General features: G+C 43.8%; 1 protein-coding gene and 1 non-coding gene across 3 annotated transcripts in view; one reads left to right on the top strand and one right to left on the bottom strand.

Moving 5' to 3' along the window:
* The window catches only part of PARD3B (par-3 family cell polarity regulator beta), a 1055741-nt gene that overhangs the window by 46671 nt on the left and 990262 nt on the right, over positions 1 to 18808 (bottom strand). For both annotated transcript variants that reach the window (XM_046019094.1, XM_046019095.1), the window contains one exon: positions 9143 to 9222. In XM_046019094.1, the coding sequence (XP_045875050.1) occupies positions 9143 to 9222 (80 nt within the window). The remainder of the gene's footprint in view (positions 1 to 9142; positions 9223 to 18808) is intronic.
* Positions 14737 to 14888, top strand: LOC123951275. The gene has a single exon (XR_006820419.1). It is a non-coding gene; the product is annotated as a small nucleolar RNA SNORA62/SNORA6 family (small nucleolar RNA).

The raw sequence follows: 18808 nt of genomic DNA, 5'->3' as shown, positions 1-18808 counted from the left end.
CGGCATCCCAAGGCCGTCTTCCACGCTAGGGCTTTTTGCATTTTTCAGGAAGTCTGAGTTGGCAGTGGAGGTATCTTCATCTCACAAAGAATTAAATCGCCACGAATTCGTCATTCTGTCCTCTGCGTGGAGTGAGGTGGGGTCAGAGGAACCAAACAGGCAGCTGACTCTGCACAGCAGGAGAAGCAGAGACTAGATTTGCAGCGCCAGGAGCCAGAGGAGAGGGGACGTTTAGCCTGCTGGGGTAACAAGGCTTCCCTGATTTTCCAAAGGCATTACGTTCTGTCATACGCGGTTGCAGGAGATGCGATCTAGACAGGTTCCTCAGCTCATCCTAGCTTCCCTCCAAAGTCAGGGCAGCGATCGCACACGTGAGCACTGAAAGACGGCCCTTCACGCACAGATAGGCAGTTCAGATAAAGTGGTGCCACCAGGAAGGTAGCAGAAAGACTGGCCACGAGTAGTCATATCTAGATGATGTGCCGCAGGCCCCTGTCTAGTGCCTTGCGGAGAAGGATTTGCTAGAATGACCTCGGACCTGGACTGGACATCTGACTGCTGCCGTGTCTACTGGGAGCAGTGCGTATATGCTCACGAAGCCTCTTATTTGACAAACTGGATTTGTGGCAGAGAAAAGTACTTAAGTAGACGACGTGGACGCTCTGTCCACCTCCACGGGGCCCAGATGGCTGAAGCCCCAGCCACGCTGGACACATGCTCACACACACACCCCTGATGTGCCGATGGCTCACATTTTCACTGCACTCGCTCAATCCCTAGCTTAGCCGCAGAAGAGACCAGTCCCTGGCCTTGGTGGAAATCTGCAGAGCTCGAATGTCACGGCCATCTGCTTGGCAAGTGCTATAAAACAATGCAAGGCAGTAAAGGAAAATTGAGTAGCTGCGAGTAGAGCAGAAGCTCACTCGAAGAGAACCAGAGCAATGAGGGAGGGAGGAGGTATTCAAGCAGCCAGGTAGATGACAGTCACGGGCACAGAGGGTGCCCAGCTAAAAGGCTGTCAGGGACAACACGACATAGTAGGCAGAGTGCACGTCGCAAGCTTCGAAATTAGCTGCATGCTTGTGATTGAGTCTTCCTGGGTGGGCAAAAGCATATGCAGACAAGAAAGCTGAAACCGACAAAATGAACCAACTGAAATGTTAAAGCGGAAGTATGTTCTTATGGCATGTTCTTCTGATCTGAACACAATCCTGCCCAACACGAAAACACTGGGAACACACTTAGGAAGCAAGTTTATTTTGGGTTCCTGGGAAGCAAGCATAAGCTGTTTGCTCCGTCTGAAGTTGCTCTTTCTATCCGAAATCAGTTCTAGTATGTTGCTTCTCATTACACAGCCAAGTTAAAGCTGCTGGAGACAAATGGAGACACATTTTTCTCTTCCCCTCAAGTAATTTATGTAATACGGGTTAAAGCAACGTCAGGACTGGGAGCCAAGGACAGCCGGAGCAGGCCTCTGTCCTGCATCAATCTCGGGAAAGGAAGTCTCTCCCTCTTTGGGGAATGTTCATGCAACTTTCTACCCAAAACCGCCTCATCTTTTTTTTTTTTTTCCTTCTGGGTAGACATTATTCTTAATCTTAAAGAACCAAAGTACCAATTTGCAGATACTGCCTTTTCAACTCTCAGGAGGGTTCTAACAAAACAGGATTCTCTTTTTGGTAGACAAAGTGTATTGCTTAATGTTCATCTAGCAATTACGCATTAAATTGTTCATATTTCAAGGGAAGGACCCAAGGGGATGGGAAAAGAATTGATTTTATGACAGCCTTACAGAGACGGTTGAAAGGCATTACCTAACCTGTATATTAATAATGTTCTGTGTCATATACAAAGATGAATAAGACAAAGTCCCTGTCCTCAAAGGTACTTACAGTTGAGGGAGAAAGACAAGAAGATGAGCAAATGATACAAGGGAGTGTGAGAATGACCCTCTAATTCTTTTTTTTTTTTTTTTTTTTGGTAAACTTTAAATACATCAGTCAGTATGTAATTCTACAGAGCAAGGATATTCTCTCTCTCTCTCTCTCTTTTTAAAAAGATTTTCTTTTTAAGTAATCTCTATACCCATTGTGGGGTTTGAACTTACAAGCCCAAGATCAAGAGTTGCATGTTCTACTGATGGAGTCAGCCAGGCGCCCCCGCAGAGTTTGGTTCTGACTCTGAGCTGGATAATCTTAGCTCTGGAGGTGAAATGTGCAAACCTGAAGCCAGACTTCTTGGGTTCAAATCCCGCCTCTGCCATTTCTAGCTGTTGAACTTGGGCAATTGTACTTGTGCTCTTGCCTACGAAACGGGGATAATAATAGGGTTGCTCTGCATCATAGGGTTGCTGTGAACATTATGTAAACATTACGTAAACATTGCTGTAAACATTATGTAAGTCAGTATATATAAAGCATTTAGAACAGTGCCTGGCACACAGTAAATGGTCATTTCGAGTTGACTGTAGAAGTCTGGACTTCTACAGATTCCAGGGAAAAGAGACAGTCTCACAAAAAGTTAGTGTTATATTGGAAAACAGCGTCCTGAAACAACTGGTCAAGAAAACTCTAGAGACACTCTTTCCCATCACTTACTTACATAAAAAGGGATCTATTTTCATCTGTACATCGATGTATTAAAAACCTGTCATATACAGGGTCATGGGTTAGGTCCTGGGGGTGGATATAAAGCAATATCCCTTATTTTGAAGAATTTATAATCCAAAGGGGTGGAAAGGGTGGAAAATCTTCATAATCTAATCCAGGGAGTTGTCCGTGGCACTAGAAAGGTGCCAAACAAATGTCATGGAAATTAAAAGTAAGAAGAGCTAAAAGAAACGTGACACTGAGGTCTTGGGTTTGGGCATGGGAATTCTGAACTGTCTTGGAGGGGAAGGACAGAATGGTCAAGCAGGCAACTGTAGCTGGGTTCATGAAGAGTGAGGTCGAAAGATTAGCCAGGCTCATTTGAAATTAGCATTGGGCTGGTGAGAATGGAATCTGTAGGAATGAAGGCAGCGGCTCAGAGAGAATCTACACGGGGTGGGGGTGGGGGTGGGGGATGGGGGGAGCTAGAGACAGAATCAGCTAGAAGTGTCCGTGTCAGCAGCCTAGTGCAGGAGGCCACTGTCCCAGTGGGTGGTGTGGAAATAGAGCCCATATTGATGAGCCACTCTTCTTAAGGTAGGAAATGTGGGACCTAGAGGAAGGAGGAGGGTGGAGGGGAGGTCTTTGTTTTCTCTGATGGATGGGAGTCAAGTGCATGGGGTCGTCCTGCCGTCTGAGCCTTGTATGATACTCCCTATCCACAAGAATTGCTGTCTCCCAGCATGTCCATTAGTCCAGCATGTTACTCAGATCATATTGGTTTGCTATATCCTCTTGCCTTTGACCATTTGGACCCTGGGTCTTTCCCCAGAGTTGGCTGACCCTTTAGTCTCAGTTACATCCCCCAGCATATTGCCACGCAGGTGTTGTCTCTGCCCTTGTCCATGCTGTGGGCTCTCAAAGAACTGTGCATCTGAACTATGCATTTACAGAGGAGGCGGTGGGTAGGAGAAAGCAAATGCCAAGGGACTCCAAGATGCAGCCACCAGAGGACTGGTTGGTTGCCCAGGATCCCCGCGAGAAGCCAGCAGGAATGAACTCAGTCGTATGGATTTGACTCACTCAAGAAACACGCCCTTCCCAGAGATAAAATTAAAAAGACCTAACACTATGGGAAAAAAATTCCCTAAAATATGTTAGCCCATCTCCACTTGCAGATAAACAAATTGCGACTGGGGCAGTCAGATTCTTCGCCCAAGGTCACACAGATGATGAGTGACAGAGCTGGGGCCGTAATTAGGGCCTGACTCCAAGTCCATGCCCTCGTGGTCTCACCTCAGGAAGTGTGGTCGGTGAGGACAGCGAGTCTGAACCAGGGGGAGCAGAAGGAGAGGAGCTCATGTTGAGCGTCTCAAGGTCATAAAGGAGAGGAAGTGAGGTCATCTCAAGAGACTGGGCTTGGAGGGTTTAGTCATCCTCACAGAATTTAACGGGAGTAGAACAGGGTTGGAATGGCCACTGTGGGATAGTCCAGGGAGTCGACAGCATGACTGAGAGGAATTCTGGACAGCCGTGGGGGCCCAGCTGGGGCTGCACAATGTTCATTCTGTAGTGTAACCAATGAAGGCATTTTTATGAGTTTCTCCAGCAACCTTTCACCGCCCACGTGTATAGGACCACAGAAGAGATGTTTTTGCTCACTCCTTGGGACTCCACACTTGATTGCAAGCCCGGAAGAGCAAGATCACGTGCAGATGCACGGAGCCATCTGCAGAGTAAGGATAATGGGATCCCCTGGGGCCAGGGATGGGCCAGGTGGGAACAATGGCGGTTTGGGATGGGCGAGGAGCACGGTCTCCTCCGCTGGAGGGGCTGACTGCAAGCAGGCCTGTAAAAACAGAGCGGGACTGGAAGGCCGAAGTGAAGAAGCAGCTGCTTGCCAAAATACTTACACTGATGTTCACACATTAGAGCAGCGTAGGAAACCACCGCTTCCCTACTCACTCAGAGTGAGTCATCATTTGCGTCAGACAAGAAGAGGGGAATGCTGATCTCACTGTGTTTACTACCTGAGAACACGGGGGCGGGGGGGGGGGGGGGGGGGGGGGCTGGACAGGATGGTAAAACATCCGTCCTGGTAAAAGCCTGGTGTTTGCTAACAAGGTTGTATTAGGACGAAGCTCTGCTTTCCAAAAACACCACCCTCAGGAGACAAGAAATAGAGTCATTTTTCTTCCAAGGCAGAAGATTTAACATTGCTTAACAGTAATACTTAACAGCCTTAGCCCTTAGCCTTAAGCAACATTCTAACTACCAAGTGCTAAGAACTGTCTTTTTCCTGGGCTAGGGGTCCGGCTTCTGGAAGTGTGTGTTGGCCTGGCAGCAGGGCACATGAGCCTACTTAAAGATGGCCGAATCCAATGAAAGCAGAGCAGGGTGCCCTTGCCCAGGGCTACTGGCTCCCTCCCTGCCTGGGGGAGGGGTTGCAAGAGGGGCCGGTGTGCATTTTCTCCCTGTGTGTCAACAGTTCCAAACTGGGCATATAAATCAGCATCACTGAGTGAATTTAAAAGCTCCTGTGATGCTCTTCATAAACCACATGGGAACCAAATCAGTCAGGTGCACATTTAGTCCGTTTAGTTAGTTGGTTGGCACCAACTTCCCACAGAATTTTCCTATTTTTAAAATTTTTTATTTTTAATTTTTTTTGTGATTTCAATTTTTGTGTGTGTTCTAAGATTCATTGTCTGTGCACCACACCCAGTACTCCATGCAATTTGTGCCCTCCTTAATACCCACCACCAGGCTCCCCCATCCCCCAACCCCCTCCCCTCTGAAACTCTCTGAGTCCACAGTCTCTCATGGTTCATCTCCCCCTCCAATTTCCCCCAACTCACTTCTCCTCTCCAACTCCCAATGTCCTCCGTGTTATTTCTTATGCTCCACAAGTAGGTGAAACCATATAATTGACTCTTTCTGCTTGACTTATCGGCATAATCTCCAGTCCCATCCATGTTGATACAAAAGTTGGGTATTCATCCTTTCTGATGGAGACATAATACTCCATTGTATATGTGGACCATATCTTCTTTATCCATTTATCTGTTGAAGGGCATCTTGGCTCTTTCCACAGTTTGATGACTGTGGCCATTGCTGCTATGAACATTGGGGTACAGATGGTCCTTCTTTTCACTACATCTGTATCTTTGGGGTAAATACCCAGTAGTGCAATTGCAGGGTCATAGGGTAGCTCTATTTTTAATTTCTTAAGGAATCTCCACACTGTTTTCCAAAGAGGCTGCACCAACTTGCCTTCCCACCAACAGTGTAAGAGGGTTCCCCTTTCTCCACATCCTCTCCAACACTTGTTGTTTATTATCTTGTTAATTTTTGCCATTCTGACTGGTGTAAGGTGGTATCTTGATGTGGTTTTTTTTTTTTTTTTAATTTTTTAAGATTTTATTTATTTATTTGACAGACAGAGATCACAGGTAGGCAGAGAGGCAGCCAGAGAGAGAGGAGGGGAAGCAGGCTCCCTGCTGAGCAGAGAGCCCGATGCGGGGCTCAATCCCAGGACCCTGGGACCATGACCTGGGCCGAAGGCAGAGGCCTTAACCCACTGAGCCACCCAGGTGCCCCTCTTGATGTGGTTTTGATTTGAATCTCCCTGATGGCTAATGATGATGAACATTTTTTCATGTGTCTGTTAGCCATTTGTATATCTTCTTTGGAGAAGTGTCTGTTCCTGTCTTGTTCTAATTTTTTTTTAAGACTTATTTTATTTATTTTAGAAAGAGAGACAGAGCATAAGCAGGGGAAAGGGCAGAGGGAGAGGGAGAGAAGCAGACTCCCTGCTGAACATGGAGCAGGGCGTGGGTCTCCGTCTCAGGACCCTGAGATCATGACCTGAGCCGAAGTCAAGAGTTGGACACTTAACCAACTGAGCCACCCAGGCGTCTCTGAATTATTCCTAATTTTAATTAAAATTTTAACTCCATAAATATCATAAAGCTCCCTGCTTCTGTGACAAAGAGGGGACGACATGCCTACTGAGATGCGCTCACCTCCCTCTCCTGGCAAAGGGAGAGCCCTGCGGAGCTGCTGTGATTCAGTGTAGGGAACAATAAGATCTCCAGGGTTGGGGAGACTAGAAAACCAGGGTAAATGTTGCTGGCACACAAAGCTGGGCCTGCGGTGGGTCCCCTGCCTCTCATTCTGCATCTTGTTGGGTAAACATGGAGCCCCCACCATGGACTGGAGGCACACTGGTGAGGGTGCGCTGCATCTCCCCTTGAGGTGCTGAGATGGAACCTTGAGGCGGAACTCCTCCATTTGAAAACTAGTGCCAGAGACCTCTTGGGCATTTATTTGTCTGAGCCCCACTGATGGTCCATCACGGAGGCTTCTGGTTGCCACGTGGTCCCAAAGGTCTGTTTCCTCCTACAGCTAATCACTCCTACCGTGAGTGCACTGTTGGTCAAAACTGTTTTTGGTCTGATAAGCTTCTCTTCCAGCTACAATTATATTCTTGGGGCTGGCAGGATTTTGTCAACTCACGGTTGTAACAGTGGTTCCGGAGCCACAAACAGCATAAATTTATTGCCTTTGTTAGAAAACTCCCTCGGGGCGCCTGGGTGGCTCAGTGGGTTAAAGCCTCTGCCTTCGGCTCAGGTCATGATCTCAGGGTCCTGGGATCGAGCCCCACATCGGGCGCTCTGCTCCGCAGGGAGCCTGCTTTCTCCTCTCTCTCTGCCTGCCTCTCTGCCTAGTTGTGATTTCTCTCTGTCAAATAAATAAAATATTAAAAAAGAAAAAAAAGAAAACTCCCTCTGCACTGTTTAATCCTAAAATAGACTCAGCCACGATTGAGCATTTCAGGGCTTATTAGTAAAAATAAGTAGGAGTTGGAAATTCAGAGGACGTTCTGCTAATAATTACTAAACTAAGCACTTGTTGCTCTGTCCTAAGAGATTGATTTGCCATCGCCTGTCTGAGGGAGTAGGGTCCTAAGGGTGGACTGGTACCCTGTCTCCAGTTTTCAGATTCTCAGGGCTTGATATGGAGTAGATGATTAATAGATATATGGGAAATGAATGAGTGAAATTTATAGAGTTTTCAATGTTATTCCTGAACTTTTGATTTGTACCAAAAAAAAAAAAAAATTCCATTTCCGCAGTCTGGTGCAAGTTGGCCAGGAAGACATTAAACTGTTTCCAGTTTTTCTTTTTTTCTCCCCTCTCATAAGAACATACTACCTTCCATCTGCCTTAACCACAATTTCCATACACTTCAATACTGAGAGCCAGAAATGTTATATTTAAAGCAAATTTTGGAGATGACTTCCTTTTTTTTTTTTTTTAAATGAAAACAAAATACTAGGCCAGAGAAAAATAAGGAGAGGAGAGAAATCGAGAATGAGAAAAGACTAGGAGACAACATACAAAAAAAGAAAACAGGGAGATAAATAAGATGGAGTTGTATAGAAGCTTTTAAAATATTGTAGTCAGAATATCCTGCCCAGTCAATGTTAACAATTGGTTCTTCACTAGATCTGAGATTTTTATTACTTTTGAAAATCAACATACTATTTATAAGAGCAGATGGTCACTTAGGCTATGCCTGTTGCAATATCCAGGATGGTATTTTTGTAAATTCACATACAGAATTATAGCCAACGTGAAACTCAGCACAGCAACTCCCTCTGGGATAACACTTCAACAATTCCCCTTCGATGAAAAAGCTCTATTTAGGATCCTCCCCCCTCTTTTTAAAAGGAGATATTCCGTAACATTTCAGTTTTCTGGCTGGCATTAACATTTCTTTGTTTGTCCCCCAGCCCCTCACCCCGAACTCACCATTTCTCACATACCCCGTCACTCCCATAGTAGCTGCACTAGACGTAATCTTGGAAAGTTTTCCTCTCTGTCATGTGCTACTGATAGCGGACCAAAATCATTCTTCATCTCAGAGATAAGAGCACAGGCCTTTGAGAATTGTATCATTTTCAGGGGTGTCTAGTTACGGCAGAAGCGGATCACGTTAGGCCAGAATCACCAAGCGAACTTTTCCCACGCGATTGTTTCCTTCCCTCATTGTGTCTGCGCCTCTCAGCAATATTTGCTGACTGCCTAGCGAACCCGACAGATTCTAAATCAAGCAAAGACCATCTTCCCAGGTTCACATTTCTCTCCTGCTTTTTAACACCCACATGAAGCTCCAAGGTTAAGGTTGGCTTGCCCTTTCTTGTAGGTAACTGCTAGGACCCAGGATTTACTATTTTATTGTTCCTCAGCCTGGTGCAGGAGGTTTGATGCTATTTTTATAGCAATGGCTTAAGATTTCCATTCTGGATCCAATATTCTTGCTGACATGTTCAATTGCAATGATATACTATTTTCTTCCCTTAAAAAATAACCCACAAGTGTTTCAATTATTAGCACAGTTGTGAAGACGGCACGAGTGTTGTTGCAGACGACAGTCAGGAAAATCATAACATAGTCCCCAACTCAAAGCCAGATTTCTATTTCATGTAGATTTCTCTAAATACTTTATTGGTAGGTAAGCTGGTGATAGGAGACCCCTGAGTGATCTACCTGGGTAAGGACGCGTACTGTCTCTCCATCCCCTCAAAGCGGACGTTGTGTGCATTCCCATCTGGACCCTTTCCAGACACCTGTGGAGAGAAAAGTAATTAGAGATGAAGACCCATTATACACCCTGGTTACTGACAATGCATTGCAAAATTATAATCAGTGCCCAAATGCTGCTGCCGCCTGCCAAAAACCAACCATGGAAAAGCAAACACGATCTCAGTATTGCTACAGGAATTGATTAAGCTACAAACATGGCATAGAACAACAGTCGCTTCTTTCAAAAAGAGTTCATTGCCAAACTGACCCCTTCCTGTCACCAAGCTGGGGAGCTTCTGTAGGCTGTAAGATCCCCCTTTTAAATCATTTTACATTGGCTTTCATTTTTACAACGGTTTGAGACTTACAGAAAAATTGAGAAACAATACAGAGTTCCCAGAACTCAGTTTCCCTCCTGCTAACATCTCACATTAGTACGGTGCATTTCTTAAAATGAACGAATCAATATTGATACACTACCGTTAACTAGAGCCCACAGTTGATTTGGATTTTAACCCAATCCCTTTCCTGTTCCAGGATCCCCTATTACATTTAGTCATCATATCTCTTTAGGCTCTAACTTGGCTGTGGCAAGGACTATATATATATTTTTTAAAGACTTTATTTATTAGAGAGAGAGAGAGACAGAGCACAAATGGGGAAAAGGCAGAGGGAGAAGCAGACTTCTGGAGCAGGGAGTCCAATGCAGGGCTCGATCCCAAGACTCCAGGATCACGACCTGGGCTAAGGCAGATGCCAACCCTACTGAGCCACCCAGGCACCCCAGGACCATATCTTTTAAAAGTACCTTTTCCATGAAACCTTTCTTTACTAAGAGGGGCAGGTGACAACGGTCTACTCGGCAGCTTCCATGAAGCCCTCCCTCACCCAGACTTCACTTAGTTCCCTTGCCTAGGAACTACCACAGAGAAGAGACTGCCTCTTTTCTATCTAGGGTTGATCTTTAGTATTTTTTCCCCCTCCCTTTGTACTTCTTCTGTTTGCCTCTATTCCAGTCTCCTCCATCAGCCTCTGAGACACGGAAGAGCAGTGCCTGGCCCCAGTATTAAAGTGTGCTAGCTCTGTGGATGTCGAGACTTTATACATAGTCCTTCTACATCTAGCACAGCAATCCAAAACAGGATGAACGCACCCAGGTATTTAGAAGTATTTGTTGACTTGTCAGTTCATCACCTGTTCATGTCAACACACGTGGTTTTGTGGATCCCTCATGTGCTGGCTCTCAGGCTGGGCTAGCCCTCACGGAATGGGCACGGAAGGGGTAAACAGGACACCTGGACCTTTAGAAGGGGGAAGGGAGAGTTTGCTTGTAAGCACAGGAAGTAATGGTGACAAGTCAGTAGGGGAAATTTTTCTAGGTAGTATTCAACTTGCAAGTTATTTTCTTCCTGCCAAAAGTTCTAGCTCTCTACGAAACCACCACCCCAGCTGGGATGGCGTGCGGGGAGGGTTTCCTGTGAGAGGTTGCTGCAAAACACGTATGCGTGCTCAGTTAGAGTAAGAAAGACTCTTCCCGGAATCACAGCATTAGAGGAGGCTCTTCAGAGTGTGTCCTGCAAAACTCCTTTGTATTTCACGAGTCCATGGAACAGGAACGGCCAGACTTGTCTGAGAGGACAACAGCTCAGCGAGCTCCTGAGGGAAGGATGAAGAATGCACACACGGACTTAGAAGCAACTGCCGGGGGAATGAGAATTCTCTGCGTTAGGTTAAAAGCCCTGATTTAAACCACCGACCTTTCTAACAAAGACCAGAGACAAGGGTGGCATCAGACAAACAGGGGATAAAGAAATAGTGCAGAAATAGAAGGGAAGGATACAATTACTGTCCTCGGCCACTTCAATCTAAGGTTTGTTTTGTTTTTAACCTATTGGTTATGGAGGAAGAATTAGCATGAATACCAGGACTATTTAATTGTGATTGTTGAGCATTATGTGTGTGTATCCCTAGTATGGCTCTCGACATCTACAAGTTATCTTTTCTGGTAGCCACAAAACTCCAAGTTAATACTTCAACACTGTTATCCAGAGCTGGCCTGGCCCAGGGATGGCTGCCCACATTCTGGTGTCTCCAGGAGGCAGCGCCCAGGTGCCACTTCTTCTGAGAAGCTACCAGCCTAAGAGATTCTATGAAATGCAGGATGAACCTTATCTTAAGGAAGTTTTCGTATTATTGGGAAAACAAGCATCAGGAATGAAATACTTAAAGAATGATGTAGGACAATGTACGATCCCATGCCATTCAGCATGTGACTTCCAGGTGACGCTGGAAGGTGTCAGGAAAAACTTCCCGGAAGTAGCCGCACACAGACCAAAGATGGGTGGCATGCTTCTATATCAAAAATTATCCTGTTCTTCACCAACCGTGTCAGTATTTAATTATTATATTTATATCATGCATATATCATGCTTCTCTATTAACATGACAACATCTTCAATGCAGTCACGGACTTAGTGATTACTGAGCAGCTACTGTATCCCAAGGCCACGCTAGGCACTGTATTTAAAGGAATGAAGAAGGGTTGGATTTCTTCATGGCGTTGAATAGAGAGGAGTCAGGCCTGCAAACAATTACCGTGCAATGAGATCACTGCTGGAGTGTCGGCATGAGAGAGGAGGCAGTAGGAGTCTGAAGAAACAGACACGAAAGTCCACCTGGCAGAGTTGAAGACAGCTTCGTATGGGTGTTGAAGCTTCATCGAAAACTTGAATATGAATGAGGATAAGTTATTTTTTTTGGGAGGGGGAGAGGTGTAGGAGTAGCAGGAGAAGGCATTCTAAGTATAGAGAACAAAAATGAAACAATATGGAGGCATTTAAAAAAGAAAAGCACTGGTTTTCAGGGAAAGTCAAGTGTTTGGTTAAAGGAAGAAACAGAACCTATTGAGGAAAAGGGTATTCGTGATAGCAACACCAGAACTATTATTACGATTATAACCGTTATTGCACTTTTTTCTTAATGAGCTTTGGTTTTATTTTTTTTAAAGATTTTATTTATTTATTTGACAGACAGAGATCACAAGTAGGCAGAGAGGCAGGCAGAGAGAGTGGGGGAAGCAGGCTCCCTGTTAAGCAGAGAGCCCACTGCGGGGCTCGATCCCAGAACCCTGAGATCATGACCTGAGCCAAAAGCACAGGCTTAATCCACTGAGCCACCCAGGCGCCCCAATGAGCTTTGGTTTTTTAAAAAGAGCACTTCCAGGTTCACAGCAAAATTGAGAGGAAGGTACACAGAGTTTCTATCCCACTGCCCCCACCATGAGCAACATTTGTTACAATTGATAAACTTACATGGACACATCATGCAAAAGTCCAGAGTTTACATTAGGACTCACTCTTGGGGATGTACATTCTACTGGGTTGGAGCAAATGTATGACACGTATCCATTATTATAGTACCATACAGAATTTTTTCCTTGCCCTAAAAATTCTCTGTGTTCTGCCTACTCATTCCTCCCTCTCCCCAAACCCATGGTAACCACTGGTCTTTTTACTGTTTCCATAGTTTTGCCTTTTCCAGAATGTCATGTAGTTAGAATCTTAGAGTCTGTAGCCTTTTTTAAAATATTATCTTCTTTCACTTCGTAATATGCATTTAAGTTCTGTCCGTGTCTTTTTGTGCTTCATAACTCTTTTCTTTTCAGTGCTGAATAATATTGTATTGTCTGGCTGTGCCACTTAATCCATTCATCTACTTACAGACATCTTGGTGCTTCCAACTTTCCACAATAATAAAGTTACTATGAACATTGTCTGCAGATTTCTGTGTGAAGATAATTTTCAATGCCCTTATGGAAATACCAAATAGTGCGGTTGCTGGGTTGTATGCGCAGAGTATGAAACTACTGAGCTGTCTTCCAAAGTGGCGGTACCATTTTGCATTCCTGCTAGTGATGAATGAGAGTTCGTGTTGCTCCACATCCTCACCAGCATTTGGCGTTGTCAGTGTTCCAGATTTTGGCCATTCTAGTGGGTTTGTGGTGATACCTGATCGTTGTTTTAATTTATATTTTCCTGATGACCTATGATGTGGAGCATCTTTTCATATGCTTATTTGCCATCTGTATATCTTCTTTGATGGGGTGTCTGTTAAGGTATCTTTGGTCCATATTTTAATTGGTTTGTTTCTTTACTTATTGTAGGGTTTTAAGACTTCTTTCTAGTTTTAGATAACAGTCCTTCATCATATGTGTCGTTTGCAAACATTTTTTTCCAGCCTGTGGCTTATCTTTTCATTCTCTTGACAGTGTTTATTGCAGAGCAGAACTTTTTAATTTTAATGAAGTCCAGGTGACCAATTCTTTCTTTTATGAATCTTGACTTTGGTGTCATATCTAAAAAGTCATTACCAAAATCAAGATCATCTACATTTATTTTCTATGTTATCTTCTAGTACTTTTACAGTTTTGCATTTTTAAAAAATATTTATTTATTTATTTGACAGACAGAGATCACAAGGAGGCAGAGAGGCAGGCAGAGAGAGAGGAGGAAGCAGGTTCCCTACTGAGCAGAGAGCCCGATGTGGGGCTCAATCCCAGGACCCTGGGATCATGACCTGAGCGGAAGGCAGAGGCTTTAACCCACTGAGCCACCCAGGTGCCCCTATAGTTTTGCATTTTAAATCGGGTCAGTGATTCACGTTGAGTTAATTTTTATAAAGGGTGTAAGGTCTGTGTCTAGATTCATTTTTTAACAAGTTGGATGTCCAGTTGTTACAGCACAACTTAAAAAGACTATTCTTACTACACTTTTATCAGAGACCAAAATAAATATTTATTTGGGTTTATTTCTGGGCTCTCCATTGTTTCATTGACCTCTTTGTCTATTCTTTCACCAATACCACACGGTCTTGATTGTTATAGCTCTATAATAGGTCTTGAAGTTGGGTAGTGTTAGTCCTCCAACTTTGTACTCCTTTTTTTTTTTAAAGACTTATTTATATATTTATTTGACACAGAGAGATATCACAAGTAGGGAGAGAGGCAGGCAGAGAAAGACTGGGAAGCAGGCTCCTTGCTGAACTGGCATCTTGATAATATTAAGTCCTCTTATCCATGAACAGGAACTTTCCCTCCATTTATTTGTTTTTTGTTTGATCACTACTACAATTTAACCCTCATTTGGTATTTATTGGTTGTCAAGCAAAATGTTAAATATTTTATTTTCATCAGCCCAGTCAATCTTCCCAATAATCCCAATGGTTGCCATGTTTTTCAAATGAGAAAAGTAAGCAGTTGCTCAAGGTCATGTAGCTAGTGTATAGAAAATCTGAGACAAAGATCAGGTCTGTCTGACTTCAGAATCCAAGCTCTCTAGATACAGCAATGGAGCACATCTTGGAGGAGCTTATATGCCATGCCAAGGAAACTGTTTTTACCCTTAGGTGATGGTGAAGTCATTGAGAATGACTACTTGATAACTGATGGGACATATGTATAGGTTAGAGAGATTACTCTTGCCATAGTGTGGAGGTTCCAGTGATAGTTTGAACCAGATATGATGAAGGCCTAACCTAGGGGCTACACAAAAGGATAAAGGCCTGCACATTGTTAGAGCTTGGAGTGAGGCCACTGGCTGGCCAATGAACTCAAGTGTAGGTAACATGCTACATGAGGGGCAAGTCTTTTGCTGACACCACCAGGGTCTCTGGCCCAATGAGTGGAGTTTAATAGTAATTCTTGCTTACAAGTACAATTCAAATGTGTCAGAGCTTTAAGGAAAAATGAAAACATTTTCAAATGGCCTGTGTCTTTTCCTGCTTTTCTCCATATTTCTTAAATCCCTGGGCCTCCAGGCATTATGGGCCTTTCTGCTTTCAGAGACACTTGATGAATCCTGCTAAAAGGGAGCCCACTCAGTTCATCTAATGTGGTAGATACTGGCCTGGGAAGCTCTGCGCATGCGTGGCACCATTTCCCATGAACACCCGTGGGAGTCTGCCTGATCTCTACTTCTACCGAGATCCTGAGGAGATTGAAAAGGATAAGCGGGCCGCTGCTGGCATGACTGTGACCAAGGAGGAATTTCAGGGTGAATGGACTGTTCCACCCCTAGATTCACTGCTACTCTGCCTGAGGTCGCAGACTGGTCTAAAGGTGAGCAGGGGCCCTCGTGCCTAGTCAGCAGTTCCCTCCTGAGGACTGGAGCCCTCAGCCAGCCACTGAAGACTGGTCCGCAGCTCCCACTGAATGGGTATTCAACTTACAACCACTGAGTGGTTGTAAGTTGCTCTTCCACAAAGGCAAACAAAATGGAAATAAGGTTGACGGAAAATAAACAGTTTCTTAAAAACTTAGAAAAAAAAAAGGCAAGGGAGTGATATAATAATGTTAACGGGGACAGGTTCATTAGGACTGACTGAGGATTAACAGGAAGGATGTGCCTAGAAAAGTGTACAATTTTCTGAGCTTAGCAACTAAGTGGGCATGGTAACCATCACCAAGATGGGAATAAGGGAGAACCAGATTTAGGGGGAAGGGCAAGGGCGGGAGGAGGGGATACTTAGATATATTGAGCTTGAATGGGATATCTGATGGTGATGTCTAACAGATAATTGAGTGTAAAAGTTTGCAACATTGAAGCCTGGGACTAGAGATGGAGAATTGGGAAATATCCAGCCTACAGATGCTACCTACAACCTTGGGAAAGAATTAGAATGCCCAGGGACAATCTGTAGACACAGAATAGAAGAAAAGACATGCAATGAAAACAGAGAAGGATACCAATAATACTCTTAGGAACACTGTCATTTAAGGGGCAGACAAACACAAGTTAAACGCAGGAGGAAATCTGAGGAGGTGTAGACCAGCAGTTGGTCTGGAAGAGAAGTAGGAGAGAGTGTTACCATAGAAATCCAGAGAAAAGCATTCCATGAATGAGGGTGTGGCCCACAGTGTCAAAAATAGTCAAGAACTGCAGTCAGAAAGTTCTGTGGTCAATACGGTGTGTTGGCGTGATTTACCCAAATCTCCCTCCTTGCAGAGTGTCTCCCTGAACTACAGGGCGTGGAAAGCTAGACTGGCCTTTCCCAGAGGCCCTTGAAGTCAGTGTACTGGTATGCTTTAAGACGGGCCATTGAGGAAGTGGTCCCCCTTCCACTGCTTATTCTGATAGCAATGACTGAGGATGTATTTGGTTTCCTTGGCACTTTTAGCAGATGTGTCTATGCAAGTTTCTGGGGTGCAGTGTAGCTTTTATAGCCAGCTTTGGAGTTGGCAGCACTACAGATGGCTTCCTGATCATGGCACTTTCTTAATCATGGTGGCATTGTTGTGTGGCTCTGGAGCCAAAAGCTTTTCTTACAGAAGTGGCAGCAGCTCCCTTGGTAGTCCGGTTCTGTAGCATGGCTTGAGAAATCATCCCTGAAAGCTTAGTCAAGATTAGGTTTCTTTCAATGCCCTTAAGATTCTGTAAGCCCATTAGTGTGGTATAATAAATTTACTCCTGCTTAAACCAGCTAGGGTGGATATCGTTCTCTGCAACTGAACAGTGACTAACGTAAGTCCCACAGAAGAGTCTGTGGGAACTGGCAATGAGATGGTGACTGGTGCTTTACTGAGAGTGATTTCTGTGGATTGATGGGGAGAGAAGGCAGGACTCCACGGTATTGAAAATCTTTATCGCTTTCTCCCCAAAAAGAAATAAAAACCCAAGACAACCAAAACCAAACATTGGTAGCACTGCCTCATGTTATTGTGCTGCAGAAATAAGATGGATACTTCCAAGTGAATGAATATTTGTTAGCGTCTCTGAGTGGAGTCATGTGCTGTGTACTCTAAAGCACAGAGACGAGAAAAAGTCCTCTCCCTTGGGGACACGGTGTTAGTTAATGGAAATGATGGGAATACATTTGTGCTGCATTATTTAAAAAACACATTGAACTGATTTTCTCCCTAAATCATCAAAAGTTGACCTCTGTCAACATTTTTAATATATACATCTTTAAATGGCATACAGTTTTCTCCCCCCAATTATTTATTGTTGGCATTTTGCTGTGTTAACAGATATATTTCACAAACATAAATTTTAAAAGCTATGTAACATCCCATTTGTGGATAATTCATAATTTATCTAATCTCCTCTAATAACTTGATCAACTTTTGCATCCCAATCAGAAATAGTGGCATTATGGATTATTACGTCGGGTACCAAGATTCTTGCAAATAGTTGTGAACCGAGGGTAGGAAATTGCAGATAGAAGACTGCCAAAGAGAAACTCATTATAAGTCGTAGCTGGGTCCTTAGGAAGTCAGGCCACTTCAGGAGGGAGTGAGGGGAAAGAGACAGGCACAGGCATTTATAAGCTCATTTCTCATTTTGCTCACTGAATATTAAGACTCAAAAATGTTCCTGCTGCCAGCACTCCTTATTAGGTAATTTCCCTCATCGTAAAAAAAATAAGGTCAGCGACTTTGATCCAATTAATTTTTTTAAAGAAGCCCTTTATCTCACTTGGTATCATGCAGGTTTTTTTTTTAATGTAATGACCTAAATATACTTTTGATAGAAAGAAATAATTTTGACTTAATCCATAAGAGAAGCCTAGTCTTTTCCAAAACAATGTAACATTAGGACTTATGCTTGGATCTGGGGCATATTTATTTATTTTTTCTATTAATAAAGCTCAGGAAGAGAAACTTCAGAGAGCTTATTCAGAAACAACCTGAGAGGCTCTCGCTTGGTGTGCCTTGCAGGGGCGGTCCTGTTTGGCTGCCTTTTGACGGCCTAGGATGGCCTATCGAGAGGGTCTGGTGTATGAGGAATGTTGAATTAAGATGCTTTTAGTCCATGGGAGTTCTCCCAACTTCATTCACTCAGTGCCTGCTGCTGGCTGGGATGTTAAGAGCCTTGTTAATATAAAGCTATTAGTCTTTTCTCTGCAAAGGCAAGGAGCTTGCTGGTTACATTCAGAGTTCCTTAAATTAGTGTGTATTTCTAGCCCAGCATTGCTGGAATCAGCAGTTTCACAAAGCAATATACTAAAGAGGCCATTTAACCCCCGATTTCTCCCATTTGCAGATTAATGGCAGAGAGGAAGATTTAATGCCCTTTCAAAGATGTTTTAACAATTCATTACAAATAAAAGAATAAATCACACAAGATTTTCTGCAAATGTCTGCTGACAAAAAGTGGAAACAATTCAAATTTAACTTGTATCCCAATTCCCATCGGTTGGGACAAATTTTTGCCAATGTTGTAGTTTATGTCCCTTAAGTCAATTTTCCCAAGGAAATTTAAAAGACCTCTGTGATGGAAACACACTGCAAAGTTGCAGTCTGGCTGATTCACCGCCATACAGCATCCTCCATTTACAAATAGGTCCTACTCGGATCTATTATACGAAACTGCGTTCCGTGCTGCCAGACCCATCATAAGATTAAGATGCAAAGTATAAAAATTCAGATGCCATTTTAGGAAACACGCCTTTCATTTCAAGTTGGTAACATGACAGCTATTTTTGAGCAGTTTCCAGAAGTTTTCTTTTAATTACATTCCTCTTACTTAGCTATAGGTCTGGCTCGAAGATTTTTGAAGGAATCAACACGACGAAAATGTCTAAAAAAGTTGGGAACTTGTCTTTGAGCATCTTCTCATATGAAGACATTCTGCT

The sequence above is a fragment of the Meles meles genome, chromosome 9 (assembly GCF_922984935.1).
Source record: "Meles meles chromosome 9, mMelMel3.1 paternal haplotype, whole genome shotgun sequence".
In the NCBI taxonomy this organism is placed as follows: Eukaryota; Metazoa; Chordata; class Mammalia; order Carnivora; family Mustelidae; genus Meles; species Meles meles.
The sequence above is the reverse complement of the archived record's forward strand: the minus strand, read 5'-3'. Positions and strand labels throughout refer to the sequence as shown.